Genomic DNA, 23,324 nt, shown 5'->3' with positions numbered 1-23,324 from the left:
ATACCCAACAATGCAGAAGAGCTGAAGGCCACTATCAGAGCAACCTGGGCTCTCATAACACCTGAGCAGTGCCACAGACTGATGGACTCCATGCCACGCCGCATCGCTGCAGTAATTCAGGCAAAAGGAGCCCCAACTAAGTATTGAGTGCTGTACATGTTCATACTTTTCATGTTCATTCTTTTCAGTTGGCCAACATTTCTAAAAATCCTTTTTTTGTATTGGTCTTAAGTTATATTCTAATTTAATAAACATTTGAAATATAACAGTCTGTGTGTAATGAATGAATATAATATCCAAGTTTCACTTTTGGAATGGAATTATAATAAATCAGCGTTTTGATGATATTCAATTCACAGCCTTTTTGGCTAGTGGCCCCTTATGAAAAAAAGTGTCTACACTGGGCTCTGTGTTTCACATGTCTATTAGTTGCTCCACCAAATAGAAATTTATTACAGCAAGCAAACCCTAATTTATTTGTAGCTTTGGCAATATTGTTGTTTAACATTCATGCCAATAAAGCTAGATTGAATTTCATTTAATAGAAATTTTCCAACATTTCCCCTCTAAACCTCATCCAACTTGATTATTTATATTTGTGCGTCAGAACTTAGTGTTTCTGTTATTTCCTCTCCCATTAATCATCGAAGATCCCCTCAGGAGTACTGTGTCTGGTGACCCTTTGGAGGGGCCCCTAGGCTGAGAAACATCACAGTATATAAAGTAGCTAAAGCTCCAATTCAAGCATCTGCAACAGTACAATGGACATAGATGGATCTGATAATGTAGATAATAATATATCAGTTATTGGGGACATTTTATTGCATGAGGCTAACAGGCAACTTCTGCACTTTTTCTTAAGAAGGATTTAAATACAGGACGCTCAGATCAGAGCTCTTCCACCACTGGTGGTGAAGTACTGTACAGACCTTTTTATATTTAGGCTGCTGTTACTAATATAGTAGTATTAAAGTTGTTTGCGTGACGATGTGGGCGTGTTTTTTTGTCTCTAAGCTCCGGAAACAGGCTGAATGATCCCAAAAAGTTGGCAAGAACAGCGAACAGCCCGGACCAGCACAGACAGCAGACCAGCACATCGGCGACTGTCCACAGGACCGAGGAGATGGGGGACAAAGCGGGGACCAGGTAAGACAATCATCAGCTGGTTCATGTGTGCTGTAAAGGATGGAGATCGGAGACGTTCACTCGAGGAGAAAAAGGGAACTATTCAAGCTCCTTTAAAAACGGGAATATTTAAACCTCTTTGTCGCCGAAAGTAGCCTCTATGCCAATAAACTCCCAAAATAAACTATATAATAGACTATTTATTCCATGCTGAGACTACATCTGACAAGCTCACAGCAGGGCAGAATTTAAACAGAATCTGAACTGATTCACATGACTCGCCGTCATCAAAGGACTGAGTTGAGTTTTCTTTAAAGAAATATAGATTCGTTGTGATGTCGAATTGAAGAGTGGGTGCCAAAACTGCACAAAATGTAAGTCTAGTCCTGCCATGCATGCATTTGTTACGCCTGACTCAAGGCAAGGCATAAAATGTACATTTTAGAAGTGTGGCGTAACTTCCTCATATGAGAACACAGAGGTACTGGGGTGTTGAGCACGAAGGAGAAGTGGAGCCATCCGAGGCGGGGCCCCGTGCTATGCACCTCCAAATACTGCTTTTAAACGCTAGAATATCCTTCGTGGGGTTCATAAATGGTGATAAATGATTCGAAGTATATATTTTTTTGAACGTTTATAGTCGTTTTATAATTTTAATAATTAGCATTCACTGAGATTCAGCTAAAAGATGAGGTGATACCGCTTCATCAGTGAGCACAGCAAAGAGTCTGAAAAGGACCTTGGGAGGTGGATGCATAATAGTCTACCTGCCGAGATTTGCATCCACTTCTTTTCTCAGCATAAATTAGCTTTACCAGCCGCGAGGTGCATGCAGTTCTCGGCAGGCAGAATTCGGCACGACACCTGTATTAAAGTTCCTCTGTGGCGGTGCATTTTGTTGTAAAACTGAATAATCTTGCACTTTCACCTTTGAAATGTCAGTGGCGGTGTTTGTAGTCTCAGCTATAAGAAAGATGATCACGTGAGACAGAAAGTGGAGATAGACACTCTTCCTATAGTTAGGCTACCACCAGGGGTCTCTAAAGACATAAATATTTAAATCACAGAGAAAGTTTCAGAATGTTTAAAGTCTGTCTTAAAACAATAGTGAGGTGCCCATTTAGAGTGAAAGAGGTTTTGCTTGCTGTAGCCTAATCATTCCACCACATTAAAAGGTCTCTCTCTAGAAGGGATGTCCCAATCAAGTTGTTTTGGCCCCGATCCTGATTCAAATCCTTCAGTATTGGGTTCATCCGATACAGAGTTGGATCCAATACTTATAATCAGTCCACCACCTTATTATGTTTAAATACAGCTAATTTGCCTCTGCAGAATAGGTTTTGAGGTGACCAAATTACATTTTCTAATAACATCATTACAACAGTTGTTAACTAACGTAGTTGGCAAGTCACCAAGATTTTTAACTATACATTTGATTTCCGCCAAGGCAGAAAGCTACGCAGCAGGCACTCTTGCAGTAGGCATACACTATGGTTAATGGAGTGACTATTATAGCACCTTGCAGGCAGAGGCTACCATGCAAGGTGCACATCAGAATGGAACTAATATTCACACACCCTCACCCAGCCTGCTGGGGGCGACTCCACTGCACATGCAGCAAAATGCTCTCATGGTGGTAAAGCTTTGTTTATGCTTGACGCAGTGTCCCTGGCTCTAGAGCCCACATCGACAGGGGCCTCGTCACGCCTCTTGCATTGAGTACCTCTCACCGTTTGAGACTAGGTGCCGACTGCACGTGGGGCTTTTCAAGGTAGACTGGCTGAACATCGATGTCACCCTTTGTTGAGAGACCACAGGGACAGTCAAATGGCCTTAATGATCTTACAGACAGACCTTCACCTCTTGCGTCACTTTTTTCTGTTTAATAGCCATAAACAACAATCATTCCTCAACACTGAGGAGCTGTATAGCAGAGTGTGTGCAGCCATGTTTAGTCTCTGCCGTTCTTCCACTAACAATTGACTTCTTGCCTCTTCACAAAAATTTAGTTTGAACGCTCCTGGTGTTACGCAGAATACCACAATGGAGAATGTGTAGAGAATAACAGCATCTGTGCATGTTCATAGCTCATGTGCCATCTGCTGAGGCCTGCACAACAGTCTCAGGCCTCAGACTGTGAACAGGAGGAATTAGTATAGCAAGTAAATCCTGTTTCACTGTTCATATGGGGATGTGATTATTGTTGAAGTTGGTTTGAAGCAAACTTTAAATCACCTGCTGAACTTGAATATCCCCTTAGCAGTTAGTTTTATGAAACTGTGGAGTAAAGAGTGGAGTTTAAGAGTGTGACCAACATTTAAATGACATTGTGAGTTGAAGGGCTTTTACTGAAAGGTTTTATTGTGATTAGATTCTTTCACTTTTAGGATAAAGAGTTGACAGGAAAGGGTTGACAGTAAAGGACATTTCTGTTGATGATCAGGATGTGTACTTTGGTCTTTTTCCCTGTTTTCTTTCCTCAGAATTTAAAAGGCAGCACATTCCTGCATAGGGACATTCTTAAAACTGCAGCGGTGCGCATAAACTTGGTAAAGCTGACTTGGTCTGAATGGTCTTGACAACAGCTCTGCTTGTAGGCCAGCAGTATATTTATAACAGTCTTTTTCTACAGTAATGTTTTCATTTTGTGCTGTTGTGGTCGCACACATGGACTTAAGGTTGACTGATTAATCACAACACTTGGTCACAAAATTATTCCTGGCATACATATTACTGGCATACACTGGCCACATTTCCTGGAATACTCTTCACCCTCTTGCTGTACAGCTCCAGTGCAGACACTTTGATCTTTTCTCTCTGCTTCACTTTTGACTGGCTTTTAGTCTAATTTAATCTTTCATAACTGTGATGTTACATTATATCACTGATTGAATGGAATTGAGTGTATGTTTGTGTGTACCTCGAAGTCTAAAGTCTAAAAACTTTTGTGCTTTACTTTTAGAGTGAGATGCTAAAAAGAAACAAAGGAGTTTAACATTTAACAAAAGTCCTCAGCTGATATCAAACCTTATACCAAAACTGTATCAAGTAGAGGCAGATGAGGACCGAATCATTCCTGGATGACGTGGTTAGCCTAGCTTAGCATAAAGACTGGAAGGAGGGGAAAGCAGCCAGCCTGACATCAACTAACACCTCTAAAGCTTACTGCTTAAATGCTAAATTGACTGCACTTATATAGCGCCTTTATAGGCAGGAGAGGTCTCAGGTAAGAGCTGGGTTAGTTTAGCTCTTAGCCTAGCTCACATCTCTTTCTTCCTGAATTGGTTGCGCCGGGTGTATCGGAGGCATGTAGGCCTGGATAGTAGTTGTTGTGGGCGTGATCATCTCAAGGTCCGCTGCACTTATTCCCGTGCTTCTTTTTCTAATATTGTTGAGTGTTAGTCTGTAAAGGTAGTATGTGTTTCTGTATTTTGCACTCACTACATCAAATCTTTTCAGCCGCATTGGTTAAAGTAAAATCAAAATAATCCAACATAAATCTCATGAATCATGAATCAAATTATTAAACATAATGGAACCTATGATATTCAAAGAGAGTGAAAGTGTGAAAGCAGGGTTTCATTGAACTAAGTGTTGCTGCAAAGTGGTTATTTGTCACTACATGACTCTGCAAACAGCACGCTAAATGGATTCATTGTCGATACTTTAACATATTTTCCAGTCTGGATATCGACCACAGTATGGTACTGAGCCTGCCCTTGTTAAGGTTTTAAATGTCTTTTATTTAGATATTGACTTTGAAATCATCTTACTTCCTGTGTAATTGAATCTCAGTGCTGCATTCAACCATTGTACATTACCTAGACAAACTGGAAAACACAGACTGGAAAACTGGGTTGAACTTCTTTAAATTGTGTCGAATCCTGTTTATCAGATAGAGACAACTTTTTACTAATTGGTAGGGCTGGACGATATGGCCAAAAATGTTATCACGATAAAATTTCATATCATTCGATATCGATAAGTAGGCGGATTTTTGTTCCCGAATGAAAGTTGAAGAAACCTGATGGTTAATTGTGGTTTAAACTTTTCTTTATGCTCAACACTTGATGCCAAACAGTGGATCACTTCGCAAATCTGAGGTAGGACATTCAAAACTATGATAAAATCTTAGTCAACAAATATGCATGAGAAAAATTCAGTAAAAGCTTCTGTCCTTTTTCCTCAACAAAATAAACATCTTAATAAAAAAAGTAAGTCCTAAATTGTATATGATTCAAGTGAATAAATTCAAACATTTATTGAATATTTACTGAACATTTGTTACATTGTTATTGAAAAAAAAAATATTGCGATAATTATTGTTATTGTTTTATTGTCCGGCCCTACTAATTGGTAAAAAAATACATTTAGTTCCCAGAGCCTCCTCTGTTCAGTCTCTACATGCTCCCACAAGCTCAAATTTAGCAAAACAACACAAACACGTAATGTAATTATACAGATGACATTTATTTTTTGAAGTGAAGCATGCAACCTAGTTCAGGCAGCCAGGTCAAGTCCCCTCACATGACTCACTTTTCTCACTGCAACTTACAGTATATCCAACACACCCTTTTGACCATGTTGTACTAAAGCTTCATTACTCACCTTTAAGCTGTTCTGTCACCTGTTTATACTGCTGCTGTTTCAAAAGACCCGGGGCGGCTGTGGCTCAGGAGGTAGAGCGGGTTGGCTGTTTGGAATTGGAAGGTCGGCGGTTCAATCCCTGGCTCCCCCTGGCTCCCCCTGGTTGCGTGTCGAAGTGTCCTTGGGCAAGATACTGAACCCCGAATTGCCCCTGGTGGCTGTTCCGCCAGTGTATGAGTGAGTGTGAATGTTAGTTTCCGTTTGAGCACTTAGGCTCAGTGTATGAATGTGTGTGACTGGTGAATGCAGATGTAGTGTAAAAGCGCTTTGAGTGGTCGAAAAGACTAGAAAGGCGCTATACAAGTACGGAGCATTTACATTTACATTCTGTCCAGCATTCACCTGTCTCGGTCTTCATTCTCCTGTCATCACTCCCCACTCCCTGCTTTGACAGGCCACACACACACACACACCATATTGTTAATCTGCTTTCTTCTGTTACACATATAGGGAGTGATGAGAGAAAATGTCATCCAGTTCTGTGACACTCTGTGAAACTCCAGAACACATTTAGTTTATACTGACTTTCCTTTTCTACAGTTCATTGTGCTGTCAGCCATCACTGCTGCTCACTTTTTGTTTACACCAAGATTGGTTTTCTGCTGAAGTGTGTGAGAATGACAGGAAATATGACGTGTTTAAACTGCCCTTGGTGTGTATTGGACTGTAATGAGTTCCTACACTCACAGCTTGTTGTCTGTCCTAAACACTCTCATTAACCACGCCAAGTTTCCCCGTTTACTTTAGAACACAGAAGCATACATGGACAAATATTTGTTCCTGTACTGGTCATTTAACCAACATGCAGGCCTCAAATCTTCAGTGTTTGTGAACAATGCTAGTTTTTAGCACATGCAATTGACTAGAATGTGCACTTTGTCCATGTTTTAGGATCGAAATGGGAGAGGTGCTGGGGCATCCTGGCGGCCTAGTGGTTAGGACAAACACAAAAACTGCACCATCTTTGGTTTGATATCAGCTGAGGACTTTTGTTAAATGTTAATCTCCTTTTTTCCTTTTAGCATCTCCACTCTAAAAGTAAAAAACAAAAGGTTAAGGTTAAAGCCTGACCAATACTGGAATTTTGCTGACATTACCCATTATGCACCTTGACTGCCGACAGTTCATTTGGACATTGGGGGGTGTTATACTATTAGCAGCTGAGGAGGGAGATACAGAGGTCTGGTAATCCACACCCCCAACTGACGCTGAATGAAGTGGTCAGTTGAGGACGTTCTTCAGACTTTACCCAGCTACCTCTGGAGACACTAAAGGCTTTATACATCTTTTTTCACATATGTAGGTGTATTTCCCAAAACCTGGAAACACATAACATAATCAAACACGTTCTTAAAAAATTGTGATAAAGATACAGAGTGGGACATTACAGTTACAGTTTAAATTTCAACTTGTCATTGTCTCTGGTGGACAAACTACACTCACCTAAAGGATTATTAGGAACACCATACTAATACTGTGTTTGACCCCCTTTCGCCTTCAGAACTGCCTTAATTCTACGTGGCATTGATTCAACAAGGTGCTGAAAGCATTCTTTAGAAATGTTGGCCCATATTGATGGATAGCATCTTGCAGTTGATGGAGATTTGTGGGATGCACATCCAGGGCACGAAGCTCGCGTTCCACCACATCCCAAAGATGCTCTATTGGGTTGACATCTGGTGACTGTGGGGGCCGTTTTAGTACAGTGAACTCATTGTCATGTTCAAAAAACCAATTTGAAATGATTGGAGCTTTGTGACATGGTGCATTATGCTGCTGGAAGTAGCCATCAGAGGATGGGTACATGGTGGCCATAAAGGGATGGACATGGTCAGAAACAATGCTCAGGTAGGCCGTGGCATTTAAACCATGCCCAATTGGCACTAAGGGGCCTAAAGCGTGCCAAGAAAACATCCCCCACACTATTACACCACCACCAGCAGCCTGCACAGTGGTAACAAGGCATGATGGATCCATGTTCTCATTCTGTTTACGCCAAATTCTGACTCTACCATCTGAATGTCTCAACAGAAATCGAGACTCATCAGACCAGGCAACATTTTTCTAGTCTTCAACTGTCCAATTTTGGTGAGCTCTTGCAAATTGTAGCCTCTTTTTCCTATTTGTAGTGGAGATGTACCCGGTGGGGTCTCCTGCTGTTGTAGCCCATCCACCTCAAGGTTGTGCGTGTTGTGGCTTCACAAATGCTTTGCTGCATACCTCGGTTGTAACGAGTTATTTCAGTCAAAGTTGCTCTTCTATCAGCTTGAATCAGTCGGCCCATTCTCCTCTGACCTCTAGCATCAACAAGGCATTTTCGCCCACAGGACTGCCGCATACTGGATGTTTTTCCCTTTTCACACCATTCTTTGTAAACCCTAGAAATGGTTGTGCGTGAAAATCCCAGTAACTGAGCAGATTGTGAAATACTCAGACCGGCCCGTCTGGCACCAACAACCATGCCACGCTCAAAATGGCTTAAGTCACCTTTCTTTCCCATTCTGACATTCAGTTTGGAGTTCAGGAGATTGTCTTGACCAGGACCACACCCCTAAATGCATTGAAGCAACTGCCATGTGATTGGTTGATTAGATAATTGCATTAATGAGAAATTGAACAGGTGTTCCTAATAATCCTTTAGGTGAGTGTATGCAAGGGAGACACTGAACTACTGCAAACACTTCTTTCAAATTTGTGTACTTTTCTTGTTAGGTATTGGCCAACATACAGCTGCGGTCAAAAGTTTACATACACTAAAGAAAATGCCATGGCACTTTGAGTTTCCAATAATAACTACAACTCTCACAAAAAGCATTCATAAATGTCCTTTTATGAATTTATTATGGGTCTTCTCAAAATGTGACCAAATCTACTTGGTCAAAAATAAGCATACTGCGATGTTAATATTTGGTTAACACCTTTGGTAGCCATCCGCAAGCTTCTGGTTGAATCTTTGACCACTCTTCTTGACTGATTTGGTTTTGATACGGACCTGTTTCTTCAGCACATTCCACATGTTCTCAGTGGGGTTTAAGTCCAGACTTTGGGAAGGTTAAAACCCTAATTCTAGCCTGATTTAGCCATTCCTTTACCACTTTTGATGTGTGTTTGGGTCATTGTCCTGTTGTTGGAACACCCAACTATGTCAAAGACTCAATCTTCTGGCTGATGATTTTAGGTTTTCCTGAAGTGGTGCCTGTGAGGTTGAAGGCGGTTTGCCTGTGAGGCATTTTTAACGGGAACTGCATCTGGTCTTCCACAACGAAAGAGAATAAATTTCTTAATTGGGAGAATGTTACTGGATATGGTTCGCCAATGTGTTTATAATCTCTTCATTGCTCCAAATTTATATTACATAGTTCTACACTTCACACTGAAAACACAAGATGGCACGAACGCATTAATGACGTTAGATTTCATTCCATATATTCAGACTTTCATTCAATATATTCAAGGTTTATTCCAAATAATCAAAGTTCACACATTTCTATTTATAATTAATTTATATATACAGTATATGCAAGGCTGGGCACAGTTATGTATTGTGCATGTAGATGACAAGCCATGCTAACACATGGAAAATGTCTTTACAGTTTTTCTCAGTCGCTTGCATCAGAATTGAAATTCCCAAAACTAATTGTTCAACCTCCACATCATCTCGTCACTTGTGCACATCATAAAAGTAATTTCCCATTATTTTGAACAAATTGCAAATGCTTTGACACATTGAAGCAACTGATTATGCACAATTGTCTGCTGTTTCCTACATTATCAATTGGTTATGTCCTGCTGATCACAATGTATTATAGCAGTCTGTGTTGAATAGTCTAACCCCCACAAAACATCTACATGTAAAATGGTTGGACACGTTGTCAAAATCAAAGTTATATGAAGTCAAACTTTATTGTCATTGTTTGCATACAAGTATGGACCATAAACAAAGTAAGAATAGACAACAACAAATTACACCACAATACCATACACAGTAAACAGTAACAATACACAGTGAGCAGTGAATAGTGCAGTCAGCAGTAGATGAATATATCTATATGTATACAGTAGATAGATATTTTATACATGTCTATTAGGCTTTTTTTTTTGGAAATGTGTCCTGAATTGATGAAGATATTTGTTGTGATGCGGAAGAGAATCTGTGACACGACAGACAGGAACATCTGCTTAAGGGGTGTATCCTATGCTTACGTTTCTAATTTTGTTTTGTTTACAGTTGTGCTATGCAATGCTGTAAAACAGTCCTGTCTTTTTCTTTTCTGTATCACAATGACATGCTCTGTGAATCCTGTCCTGTCTCCTGCAATCTATAACTTTGTACTGGTGAATGTGATGAATGCCGTACTGAAAATGTGCAGCCTTGTGCATTGTCATCCAAACCTTAGCCAGAGTTTACATCAGAAAACACTTACGGAGTACAGTTATATTGAAAACATGGCCAAACATTTTGACTATCTTGTTCGTAAACAATGACACAAGGACTTGCCATTCTGAAGGAACTGACATCTTCACTGACATAAATATTTACTTTTGAGAGAAACACTATTTTGTATTTTGATAGGGCTTTTGCAGGCAATCCACTGTGCTGTTCTGTTTGTGCGATCTGTTTCGAGAAATGCACTCACTGTTTTGCAAATGTAAAGGGTGATCCGTACCAAAGCGATTGAGAAAAACTGTAAAGGGACGATACAGAAAAGACGGGTCAAACTAGGCCACTTTAAGAACTGAAAGACCAAACATAAGACACTGACAGTATATAGCTCAGTGCTTGCATTGCTTGAATAATTTCTGGGGACATTTTCAAACACAACAGTACATTAAATTTGTGTAACTCAAAGTGCACACACGTGTCAGATCTAACAGGTGTTGAGACAGGGTGTGTACTTCCTGCAGCATGCTTCAACTCAGGTTACTGATTTTGTAAACGAATCCCAAATTTGAGTTTCACATACACACCCTCTCTTAACAAGATTTGCTTTCTCCCTCTTTCTACAGAGTCTTTAAGAAGTCGAGTCCGAACGACAAGGTAGGATCTGGTTTGTGAGGAGCAGCTCTTATCACTGTTTCTTTATCTGCTGTGGATTATCCTAATCACTCCCATTTTTCGTTCTGCCTGTCTGTTTCTTTCTACAGCTCACTGTTTATCTTGGAAAGCGAGACTTTGTTGATCACTTAGACCACGTAGATCCAGTAGGTGAGTCTGAACAAACACACACACACACACACACTCACAGATACAAAGGTAGAAGAAATTACCTTTTAAGATGAAGATTTAAAATCCTTGAGGAACACAGTCTAATTCAGACAGAGATTGACTACAGGGAGAAGAACTTTTCAGTGCACAAATAAAATTTATCGCACTGCTGATCCAAATCATGTTCTGTTTAGGTCCCTTTTTCATTTGGAAATCCTAAATGTACAGTCAGTAAGATGCCCTCAAACTAACAAGTTTCATGATTTTAGAGCTTATATTAAGAGCTGTGTTTTACTTCAACACCATGGTGGCTTATAGAGCATGGAATGCTGAGGGCTGCAAAGGACACATAAGCTGTGTGTGAATCTGGGCAAAAGAAGGCTGAATTTCGCAATCGCATTTGAGGGAGCCTGAAACAAGATGGAGCTTGTCTGTTCTTTATGATGTATATGGTTTAGAAATGCAGCCCCTGAATTGGGTTGCAAGTGTTATCCACACTGTGGAAAGTAAACATTTCCCCCAAAATGTAGGAGTGTTCCTTTTTTAAGACACTGTTTTAGTTTTAGACTGGCATATATACAGAACCACACACAGAATGCTTTGATCTGCATTTGTTCAACATTGGACAACATCATGTTCTATATGATGAAGCAACGTGTGTTTATTCTCTAGATGGAATGCTCCTTGTAGACCCAGAGTATCTGAAAGGTCGAAAAGGTAAGAAAACTTGAAGACAGACACAAAGTAGCAGACTGATTTACTGACTGAATGAACGGTTGACCACCCATTTAATCAATTTCTTCATCCATCCTCAGTGTTTGTGACTCTGACCTGTGCGTTTTGTTACGGTCGGGAGGACCTGGATGTCCTAGGCCTTTCCTTCCGTAAAGATCTGTATGTCAGCACCGTCCAGGTCTTTCCTCCTCTGCAGGAGGAAAAGAAGCCTCTGAGCCACCTGCAGGAGAGGCTGCTGAAGAAGCTGGGTCATCGTGCCTACCCCTTCAACTTCACTGTAAGACTTCAAAACACGAACACAGCCTCAGCCTCAGCTTCATCCTGAAACTACCACCGACAAGCATACCCAGCCCTTCATCTCACATGACCATTATTAACTCTACTGATGTTAAAGATTAGATTAGAGAAATTGCTATTGGTGCTACAGCTAACAGTACACATACCTACCTATTTTACATTCTGTGAAGTATAGTGGTTAAGATTTGGTATGAGTGCTAGGGATGGTAAGATTCACCGATTTGCAAACGATTTAAGAAAGTGTGCGCCGGTAACAATTTGGGATAAACTCGATTCTAACATCCTAAAACTGTTTAAGTGTTAAATGTGTGAGGGGGTATAAAAGTGTAACTGGAGACAGAGAGCAGGAACGAAGGACTGGTTTAAGATCCAGGCCAGTTTGATTTTGTTTTTTGTCAGATACAGCGGTCAAAAAGAACTGCATAGATCAGATGCTTACCTTGTTGCAAGGTGACTTCAATCAAATCATCAATCACACTTTCTGGACCATTATGAATTGCATAGCTTCTGCTTATTCTTTTGCATCATGTCATATCACATTGACCACGTTATGTTGAATAAAATTGTGTCGAATCGTATCATACCACAGTGGTAGTTGCTTCATATGTATCTTTAATGTATTGAATCGTTGGTAATGCATAAAGATGCATATTGCATCAGCCGTAGTGATTGAGATTATGAAAGAGATGTTATAGTGCATAGTATTACTAAACAGCGCACACACTGTTATCTGTGTTACATTCTGTGATGTGAATTTAAAGGTACTGAGGTATGAAACAGTCTTAATACCTGCTCTTACCCACTTTGCATTCTATGAAGCGAAGTAAAGTAAAATTAAGTCAAGCGCTAAAAATCCTCAGTCCTCGTACCCAGTTCACATAAAGTGACGTGACGTGACATGAAGTAAAATGAATAAGAGAAGGTAAGTGCACTGTTAAGTATTACAGTGTTATGCATGACGATGCACCTAGAGCTTCAATTTGGATTTCACTTTGTTTGTTTGTTTGGATGTGTCAGATCCCCCAGAACCTGCCTTGCTCAGTGACCCTCCAGCCAGGTCCAGAGGACACTGGGAAGGCATGTGGTGTGAACTATGAGCTTCGAGCATTCTGTGCCAAGACTGTGGAGGAGAAGATCCATCAAAGGTTCAACACATTCAGACACATGAGGCTACAACCTAGCTAACACTCCTAGACAGACATACAGTGGTGGTTCTCTAAGGAACACTAGAGAACACTGAGCAGTTCCTGACATGATATTTTCTGATACCAGCTGCCAAAAGCTAATCTTTTGCGCCATCTTCGAATGTATAACCGTATATGAACCTGCTGTGCATGTAGGAACTCTGTGCATCTGGTGATCAGGAAAGTTCAGTACGCCCCAGAGAAGCCAGGTCCACAGCCGATGATGGAGACCAGTCGCAGCTTCCTGATGTCTGATAGAGCTTTACACCTAGAGGCCTCATTGGATAAGGAGGTAACACACTTACACCCTTTGATGTGCTACTTGATGACTGGGATATACACACTGCTAAGTCTCTGTTTATCTCTAGCTGTACTACCACGGTGAGCCCATCAGTGTCAATGTCCATGTCACCAACAACTCTTCTAAGACTGTCAAAAGGGTGAAGATATCTGGTAACTCCACCTGCTCTAAAACACTCACACTCTTGTTTCAGTTATTATCACTTCAAATCAATAAATGACAGAAAGACATTTTGGACCACTTGGGACAACAATTTAAGGTTATTGTGTGCTTCTATTAAAGTCAAGTACTGCGTCTTGCATCTACAGTAATCGTACTCAAAACTGACTTGAAAGACAGATTAGAGCTAAAGGAAGTGCTTAAAATATATCTCCTCTCCTCCTTTCAGTTCGTCAGTATGCTGATATTTGTCTGTTCTCCACCGCTCAGTATAAGTGCCCAGTTGCCCAGGTTGAAGCAGAGTGAGTTATTTTTCTATACTGTTATCCTCTTTTTACCCATGTTTTATTCCATTGAAACTGAATTTTCTAGGGTATAAAGATAAATATTAAAGCTGGTGATGCTGTACATCCACAAGAATTATTGGCATAGTCTGAACAAAACAGTTTTTTTGTGGCAGATACAGATATGAATATTTGAGAGAATATTGAGAGAGAAAGGCATTTCTCTACTGCAGTTTCTTGTTAGTTTCTTTTAGGGCTGTCTTGCAAAAATAAACTTTCCTGCTCATTTAGTTTTTATAACTCAATGCTAGCATTCAGTATGTAGCTACAGAAAGAGATCTGAGATCAGAGATCACTCTTTAACATTCCCATATTTTCTTCCATTTCTGCTTCTCTCTCTCCCTGACGCCTACCTCAACGCCAACCCCAGCCACCAGGTTTCTCCCAGCTCCACCTCCTGCCAGGTCTACTCTCTGACCCCCGTGCTGGGTATAAACAGGGAAAAGAGAGGCCTGGCCCTGGATGGAAAGCTGAAGCATGAAGACACCAACCTGGCCTCCAGCACCATGTACACACACATATATAAATATGCATCTGACAGACAATTACACAAACTCATGGATATGTATCCTGACGAACGTTCACATTGTGTTTCTCTCATCCCTGTTTGCATGTGACCTGTGTGTGCTGCAGAGTAAAAGAAGGGACCAACAAGGAGATGATGGGCATCATGGTTTCCTACAGAGTCAAAGTCAAACTGGTGGTGTCTCTTGGGGGGTAGGTGAACCCAATCAGGCTTTCCATAGGAATGGTCTCTCGAAATTAACAGAGGATTGTGGAGAATAACTCTCACCATGTTCAGAAAGAGGGGTGGCTTAAGTATACCAGGGGCCAGATGCATAAACACTGTGTACACAAAAAAGACAGAATTATCAAGCTGACACATGGTTTTGTTTTATATATCTCTCTCATTGTGAATCTGGCCTCTTGTGTCTGTACAAAGCCTTTTGAGAAGAAGCTGTGTGAAGTCTGATACATGTCCTCTTGGGGTGTCAGTGTTTGTTGGGGCTGCAGACTACAAGTTTGAAATGAAAAATAAATGTGTGGATGTGGAAGTTATTTTACCAGACCTCTATAGCCCACTCCTCATTTCTATTAGCTGCTACTAGCAGAACACCCAAACTGTCGTTGGATTAGGGGCAATGCAGACAGCAAGTTTTGACAAGGATGAAGAATGTATTGGATTAAATGTGTGTGTGTGTGTGTGTGTGTGTGTGTGTGTGTGTGCGCGCGCACAGGGATGTAGCAGTGGAACTTCCTTTTGTCCTGATGCATCCCAAACCTATAGACCAGCCCAGCTCCCAACCACAGTCAAGTAAGACAGACACAAACACACAAACACACACACGGTGAAGCTGGGATTAGAATGTAATTGAATTACTTAATGTGTTCTTGTTTGTAGTTGCTCCAGAGGCTGATGCTCCTGTGGATACAAACCTCATAGAGTTTGACATGCAGTAAGTGTGTGTGTGTGTGTGTGTGTGTGTGTGTGTGTGTTTTTGTGTGTAAGAAAGATGAGATTAAACCAAATGTTTCACTTTAACACTCCAGATTGGCTGGTTGTGGTTTGCGTCCTCCGATCATTTAGCAACATGCTGGATTAGAGAAATGTCACATGTCATGAATTAGAGAGCTGCAAATGGAACCAGGTTTTTTTTAAATTAGTGGTAACACATGTTCTGTAGTGAGTTAAACAAAACAAGATTTACCAAGAATAGCTCTAAAAATGTAAAAATACCGATAAGAATCTTCCATGTAGTCAGTGAGGTCCACCCAGTTAAATAAATTACAGAGGAGTGTGTGAAATTACAAAGGCTTTTTGGACCACTAGTAGCACAATGGAGCAATGTTTTGATGAGTGGGTGCCTCATTTGTCAAATGACTAATATACAACACAAGCATGCTGGCAATGTGGTTTAAGCTATTCCGCTGATTGCCAGTTGTTATTATTATTATGATAATAGCTTGCATTTTTAGCAGCTTTCACTATAATTAAATTCATTCATTTATATGGCACCAATTCATAACAAAGTTATCTCATTGCACTTTTCCTATAGAGCAGGTCTAAACTGTACTCTTTTTAATGTTATTGAGACCCAACAAAGCAGGCCCTTGGAGACAAAGGCATGAAAAAACTCTCTTTTAGCAGGTAGAAACCTTGAGCAGAACCGTCACTTGGCCATGTGCCTCGACCATTTTGGGGGGGTTATGGGGGGAGGCTTTATCAAAGAGGAAAGTCTTAAGCCTACTCTTAAATGTGGAGATGGTGTCTGCCTCCTGAACCCAAACTGGGGACTGGTTTCACAGGAGTGGAGCTTGATAGTGGCTCCCATTGTACTTTTGGAGACTTTAGGAACCACAATTAACCCTGAATTCTGGGAGCACAGTGCATTAGTGGGGTAGTAAGGTACATTACATTAATCGCTTTTATCCAAAGTGTCTTGCTCAGGGACACAGGTAATATGAGTTCTTTAAGATAAGATGGTGCCTGACCATAAGAGATTTGTAGGTGAGCAGAAGGATTTTAAATTCTATTCTGAATTTTACAGGAAGCCAGTGCTTTTAAAACAATATTGATACATTAAGAACAGGATTAAAATTGAATATTTTAGATATGACTAAATGTTGTTTCTAGAGCAGCAACAGAACAACAACAACAACAAAGTCACTATGTACTCTATATATAATATATACACTACTTATATACACAAGTATTACACAAATTGTCATCAACTCAGTAATCTTGGAGTTATCTTCCCTTCTCTAGCTTCCTTCCCCTGCTGCTGACAGCTGACTGTGCTGTGTGTGTGTGTGTGTGTGTGTGTGTGTGTGTGTGTGTGTGAGTGTGCTCACAGAGAGCAAGATTTCTATGATTTCAACACAGATTTGTTATTCACAATGTAACGTTAGCATAATCATGGGAAAAATAGGGTGTGTTAATAGTGAGTTTAGTTTCGTATTATAATGTGTCAGACGTACCTATCAATGGCATTCCCGTGTGTCTTTACGGAAACTTACTTGCCTTAATTTCTGTAGGAATATCTTGCTTTTTATCAAGGTATGTGATGACTTTCTTTTTCTTTCTAGTACTTCCTCTCAGGCTGATGACTTTGTGTTTGAAGATTTTGCTCGTCTGCGGTTGACAGGGATGATGGATGACAAGGATGAGGACAAACCCTTCTGTTAGCTCCTCCTCCTTCAGCATCAGTTACTTGTCTGAGCGAAAGGTTACAAGCCACTCAACCAAGAACCCAAGAAGAAGAAAATGAGCAGACGGCCAGATGTGTGAGGACAACCTCTGGAATCTTGCCACATGCTTTGATTGTACCATTTACTCTGTATGGGCTATGGTATATGTCTGTTGTTTAAGGAGCAGCCAACAAAAAATCAGCTGCTTGGTGTCTTACACATATAGACCTATCATAACATAAATGACAGGTCACTTGTTGTTTTCAGGTATCAGTGAAACCGCTAAAAGCTATGACAGAGGAACCTAACTTTTATTGCTTCCTATTGATTTGTCCTTCACCTCTTTATACTCAAGTAAATCGAGTGCATTTTTATGACTGCACCGGCCACAGCTGTGGCTGGAGGCTGTATGTTTTCAGGTTGTCTGTTATCTGTCCGTCCCATTCTTGTTTTTCAGATGTGGTGCAAACATCCACTTAAACTAAAGCATGAACTGAGTTCATTGAGTTTGGTGGTCAAAGGTCAAGGTCACTGTGACCTCACGCCTGTCCCATTCACGTGAACGTGGTATCTCAGGAATACCTGGAGGGAAGTGGCACAAACGTCCACTCTGACTCCAGAATGAAGTGATTTTAGTGGTCTACGCTCCACTTTATTACATTATTCAACACCATAACTCAGGAACAGAAGGTATGATTGTCACCATATTTCACAGTGGGTTGGACACTGAATAGGTAACACTTTTGACTGAAAGGTCAAAGGTCATTGTGACCTTAAAATACATTTACACATTTTGGGTAGCACTACTCTGTAAGAACCCATCTTTACATAGTAATCGAATTTATGTGTACCTTTTCAACCAATACATCTATGAATAGTTCCACAATGTATATTTACTGGTATCATATCATAAATATAGTAGTATAATTACCTTTTTTCAAATCCTAGTATTAAGTAAGTAAGTATTTACTGCATCTATGAGTCTGGACACATAGATGGAAACTACAACTCACTGGTTGGCCGAGGCATACAATTGCGGCAGTTCTGGTTATATTTGGATCAGAAAAAGCTAGAGTTAAATTTGTAAACAGGAATGATTTTATTTTAGTAGTTATTTTTGCTAATATATATTTCCCTTATCTCAAGTTGGATGGAACAGATATCAATAGGTGAACTAACTGAAACAAATTCCCATCATGCATACAGATTTTTAATGTCTGTTGAACAGCCAGGAGTTGTTTGACTCTAGCTTTGGCCTTCCAGTGCGAGATCAACTCTTCTTTAGTGCACCTCCAAAAAATACAGTAGTATTCTGATGATTAGTGTGTAGTTAGTATGCTTTTCCAGGTCCAAAATTGTAAAGTGAAAGGGGTACACTGATTTTCACTTATTTGAGACATTCTCGTGCTAGGTGCACAGTGCCTCGTGTCTCTCCTGGATCTACACACAATCCTAATGCCCAGTATGTACAAGTTGTAAGTATGTAAGGCCTGTGTCCCAAATGCATACAATTTACTCCTATATATGACCACATTTTGAATACGCAGTTTGTTCTCACTGGCAAATAAAAAATAAACACTTACAAATGCTGCTTAACAAACAGTAGTTGTTTTTTTACATTTGGTTAAATTTAAGAATTGTAACCAATGCAGAGCCTGCCAGTTTATCATTAGGGCTATACTCTCATGTAATCCTTCTGTAGGATAGAATTGGGACACATTGTAGGACCATAGTGTGTATACAAAAACTTTTAGCTAGAGCCATCAGTATACATGCGTTATTCTGTCAAAATAATTTAACATGTAAGTTGACTAGCTAGACAATCAACCACATATTCACTGGACTTTTTAACAGTATTCTTTTTTCTTGGTCTCTATGCATCTTACTTGAGCTGTTAATTACAATGAAAAAGAGACAGTGTCTCAGCTGGGCACAAAGTCTTTCCTGTGTCCTGAGTTAAGCTCTTGTGTTTTTGTATCAATGAAGATGAATGATGATGATTATGAATGAGTCAGATTTTTCCCCAAAGAGTTCTAAATATGAGCTGTATAAGTGTAAGATACTACAGCTATTATCATTATAATCTATTGAAATTTGAAATATAGTTACGTAAACATATTGCAAGATCTACCGTGAATTGGATTTATTTTATTCTGCGTGGGTTTCGTCCGGGTGCTCCGGTTCCCCACCATCAAAAACATATTCTTCAGTCAGTGCCAATGATCAGACAATGATATAGATCTGGAGTTGGTCCCCGGGCGCTGCACAGTGGCTGCCCACTGCTCTCTTGAAGAATGGGTTAAATGCAGAGAATGAATTGCGCTACATGTGTGTATGTCACAATAAAGTCCCTTCACCTACGTTATTTTAAAATGAAATAAAATGTTCAAATAATCAAGTGTTGACTAAAAATGTCTTTATTTTGTTGCTTAAAAGATAAGAAAAGTAGTTTTACCTGTCAAAGTGAGGGTGATCTTGAACAGATGTAAAACAGGACAATTGAAATTACAATGTTTAGTGAACTGTGGTCAGCTGCATGGTTCATCAAGTTTGCAGCACAAATATAATTACATTTTGAGAGTCAATAGACATAGTTTGGTGTATATAACTGAGGTTTTAAAGACACAAGAGACTTTGACCTATTTGGACAAGCTTGGCTTCACTCACTCCCCACTGCCCTTGACCTGAAAGTGAAGCATCTTCCTGTTCGACCCCATCCTCTTAACTTCAGGCTTCTTTCAACAGCCCTCATCTAGAACTGTCATGTATCAAAGCCATTTCATGAAACATGGACATTTCAGTCACTCAACTCGCAACTCAGATTATTCATTACAGGAAGACTATTGAAAACAGAAACTCACTGGATGGAAGGCAATTATCTGTGTGACTTATGTTGGCAAAAACTAAAGATAGTGTGCAAAGCAACAGATACTACATATTTGACTGAGAAAGGTCTTATCTATTAAAGTCAAAACAAATGTAAAACCAGCAATAAACTGTGCAGCCACTGGAAGCTATATTCCAGGGCAAAGAGGGCACAGAAGAAATCCTGTACCATCTTTGATCCTACATGTGTTGTGCTGCCTTAATGCAGAATACCTTTCTTGGTTTTGTTTCTTGCGTTGCACCCTAGAACCGCCTTTTAACTCTTTAAGAAGGTTGTATACCATCCAGTGAGTAAGTGTTTTCAACATTCTTCCTGTAAGATGATATAATGAAATGGACATCCAGGCCTGTGAAACACATTACGACAGCCCAGAGTTACTTTTCACTGTTCTCCATCAGCATTAACAATTGTCCTAGTGACTCAGTGCAAAAGATATAACACTAACAGCCAGATATGGGCAGGTCTTTTAGATGCCTTAATGCTCAGGTGCTCAGAATATGACAAAACTGATACTGTCAGCACATTTCAGAGTAACCAAGTAAAGGTATCTCAATGCTTAAGAGTCTCTGTTCACTCTCAATTCTTGACATGTATTTTTGTCACTAATAATATTATGTACAGCTGAGGTTCTACTGGTTCTCTCTGCTTTACTTCTGTTGGGTTTCTCCCTTTATGATCACAGCTTCAGATAGAATCTGGAGCCTGACAAGTGCTGATTATGCTGAATCATTTGGTATCAAAGTTCTTTAGGTTGAATTAGAAGTATCTTAACAAGGTCTACATATGGCTTTTGATGCACATGAACAGGTAAAATGGAAATCCAAAGAAAATATACCAAGAAATGCAACATACTCTACAAGTTCTTGAGTTTGTCTTTGCGTTTCTTCTGCTATTTCAATTATTTTAATAACAATAAAAAGGATCAATGAAAATATTTTAAGGCTGTAGGTAGAAGTAGAGATTGGGGGCAGTTCCAGTCACATCAGCAGTCAGAGTGAAAGATCTGTCACTATCACTCTTCCACCAGCTTCCCTCTCTGCTCTCATGTCTGCTGCTGCTGCTGCTGCTGCTGCTGCTGCTGCTGCTGCTCCAGCATGACTTCACAGGTTCGTCCCAGTTCTCCCAGTTTGACCTTGGCATACTCGGCTCTGTTCAGTGCCATCTGACAGTCCTTCCTGGCTGAATAAGTGGAACCTTCATGAGGTTGACCAGTGGCCACCTGGTGAGGAGACAGGGGAATTACTGCTTTATTCTGCTGCTCCCAGTTTGATGCACTTTGACTCTACATTTATTGTAGTATTGGACAATACTGTGCTTATATTGAGATTGAGATGTGTTTCAGTAGTACTGAGCAATTTCTTTCAATTATCTAAAATAAAACCAAAAAATAACCTGAAATCCAAAGCCTACAATGTAATTATAAAACAGTGCTCCCCATTTGATTACATACAGTCTCATTTTTAGTTTGAAGTTACAGATTGTGTCAAAACCAGTTATTATCAGCTTTCATGGCAATAAAAATATATTTAGCTTTAAAAACTACTAAATATGACTACTTTATATGATAAATATAAGAACTACTATTGTGTATTTGACCTGTGTGAGGTAACGGATCTGGGCGCTCAGTTCGCTTTCCACACGGTTGACGGAGCTCTGGAACTGGACCAGCTGTCTGTCCAGGAGGCTGGCATTGTGTTTGTCTTTGGAGAGCTCTAGAACTATGTTACCTGCCAAGGAAAACACACAACATCATCAGTTTCATGACAAGACATGTTAACAAGGCCATAAACATTATTTTGAATTTACAATGAGTCACAGATTGCACAATAACACACAATTACTTCAATTAGGGCTGGGCGATATGGCCAAAAATGTTATCACGATAAAAACATTTCATATCATTCGATAATTATCATGATAAATGTTTAAAGGCTGATTTTTGCTCCTGAGTGAAAATTGAAGAAACCAGATGGTTAATTATGTGGTTAAACTTTTCTTTATGGTCAGAATGGGACAAACACTTGATGCCAAACAGAGGATCACGTAACAAATCTGAGGGAGAACATTCAAAACTATTATGATAAAAATAAATTTAACAGTCCCTTTTCTGCAATAAAATAAATATTTTAACAGAAAAATGGTGAACGTATTCGGAAACAGCTGCCTATTTACATATCCAGCTGATAAACATTCATCAGACAGACAAACATCAGCATTCATTTGGAGTTGTGTTTCTTTCCACATATTTTACATATTTGTATGTACACACACACACACACACACACACACACACACACACACACACATATGAATCTAAGTTCAATATTTAAATCCAATATCCTCAGGTTTGGTCTCCACCAACTCCTGATTATCTGTCTCTTTAGCTTTCACATTACAGACTCAACTGATCCATGGATAATATGAAAATATTGATTAGTGCAGCTTTAAGAAACATGTTTTTCATACATAATTATCAACAGTCAATTCCATGGCCAGGTAAACCTATTTGGGGCCCTTGGCAACAGGGCTCCAGTAGGGCCCCCCTACAAGACTCAAAAGATTGCATAATAATGTAGGCCATGTCTTTGCTCATATTGTCCTTTATTATGCAAGTCAAATTTCCAAAAAGCAACTGACATGCAGTGAACTCATAGGGTCCTTGGTGGTCTGGGGCCCGTGGCAATTGGCCGCTTTGCCCAGCTGGTAATCCTGTTTTAGTTAAGTTGTACTATTTTTTAAATTTACATTGTACTACTGTATTCATCCTGCTCTCTCTCTATCCAACAAGTGGAGGCAGAGGGCCGCCCACTTTGACTCATGGTTCTGCTCGAGGTTTCTGCCTGTTAAGGGGAGTTTTTCCTTTCCTCTCTCTCTTTCAATCTATTAGATAGAGTAACGTTCCGGTTTACACCTGAATGCTATGAGATGACTTGTGTTATGAATCTGCGCTATATAAATAAAACTGAATTGAAAGTACAAAAACAAAAGTGTGCAGCAGCTGTGCTGTTTGGTGAAATATGTCCTTACCGGCACACTGCAGGATCATCGCTATCTCCTTCTCCACATCCTCCAGAGCTCTGAGCCGCTCGTTAGCCATGAGTAGGCAGGAAACAGTCAGCAGGTCCCCAAGAGCAGGTTCTACTGTTCACTAACACAGGGTGGCCCCGAAACCCCAGATCTGTGTTGACCGGAGTACATCTAAAGCTGTCGAGCCAGCTCTGCAACATGCAGCATGAAGGCTGAGCAACAA

At 40.1% G+C, this 23,324-nt stretch overlaps 2 protein-coding genes across 2 annotated transcripts; one reads left to right on the top strand and one right to left on the bottom strand.

Annotated features, from left to right (window-relative positions):
* The first annotated feature begins 996 nt into the window (after nucleotides 1-996).
* On the top strand, nucleotides 997-19,582 carry LOC119911316 (arrestin red cell-like). The gene is made up of 14 exons (XM_038730160.1): nucleotides 997-1,146; nucleotides 10,780-10,810; nucleotides 10,918-10,978; nucleotides 11,651-11,695; nucleotides 11,794-11,990; nucleotides 13,028-13,155; nucleotides 13,351-13,486; nucleotides 13,563-13,647; nucleotides 13,884-13,956; nucleotides 14,369-14,506; nucleotides 14,632-14,715; nucleotides 15,237-15,313; nucleotides 15,401-15,455; nucleotides 17,086-19,582. The coding sequence occupies exons 1-14, from the start codon at nucleotides 1,124-1,126 to the stop codon at nucleotides 17,183-17,185; spliced, it is 1,233 nt and encodes a 410-aa protein (XP_038586088.1). The 5' UTR covers nucleotides 997-1,123; the 3' UTR covers nucleotides 17,186-19,582.
* A 6-nt stretch (nucleotides 19,583-19,588) lies between these two features.
* med11 (mediator complex subunit 11) lies at nucleotides 19,589-23,317 on the bottom strand. Its single transcript, XM_038730162.1, has 3 exons — nucleotides 23,102-23,317; nucleotides 21,671-21,801; nucleotides 19,589-21,293 (listed from the first exon to the last, which is right to left on the bottom strand). The coding sequence occupies exons 1-3, from the start codon at nucleotides 23,169-23,171 to the stop codon at nucleotides 21,117-21,119; spliced, it is 378 nt and encodes a 125-aa protein (XP_038586090.1). The 5' UTR covers nucleotides 23,172-23,317; the 3' UTR covers nucleotides 19,589-21,116.
* Nucleotides 23,318-23,324: the final 7 nt, after the last annotated feature.

The sequence above is a fragment of the Micropterus salmoides genome, unplaced genomic scaffold (assembly GCF_014851395.1).
Source record: "Micropterus salmoides isolate LMB-PRFRI ecotype aquatic unplaced genomic scaffold, ASM1485139v1 Ms_hic_scaffold_2, whole genome shotgun sequence".
Taxonomy (NCBI): domain Eukaryota; kingdom Metazoa; phylum Chordata; class Actinopteri; order Centrarchiformes; family Centrarchidae; genus Micropterus; species Micropterus salmoides.
The sequence above is the reverse complement of the archived record's forward strand: the minus strand, read 5'-3'. Positions and strand labels throughout refer to the sequence as shown.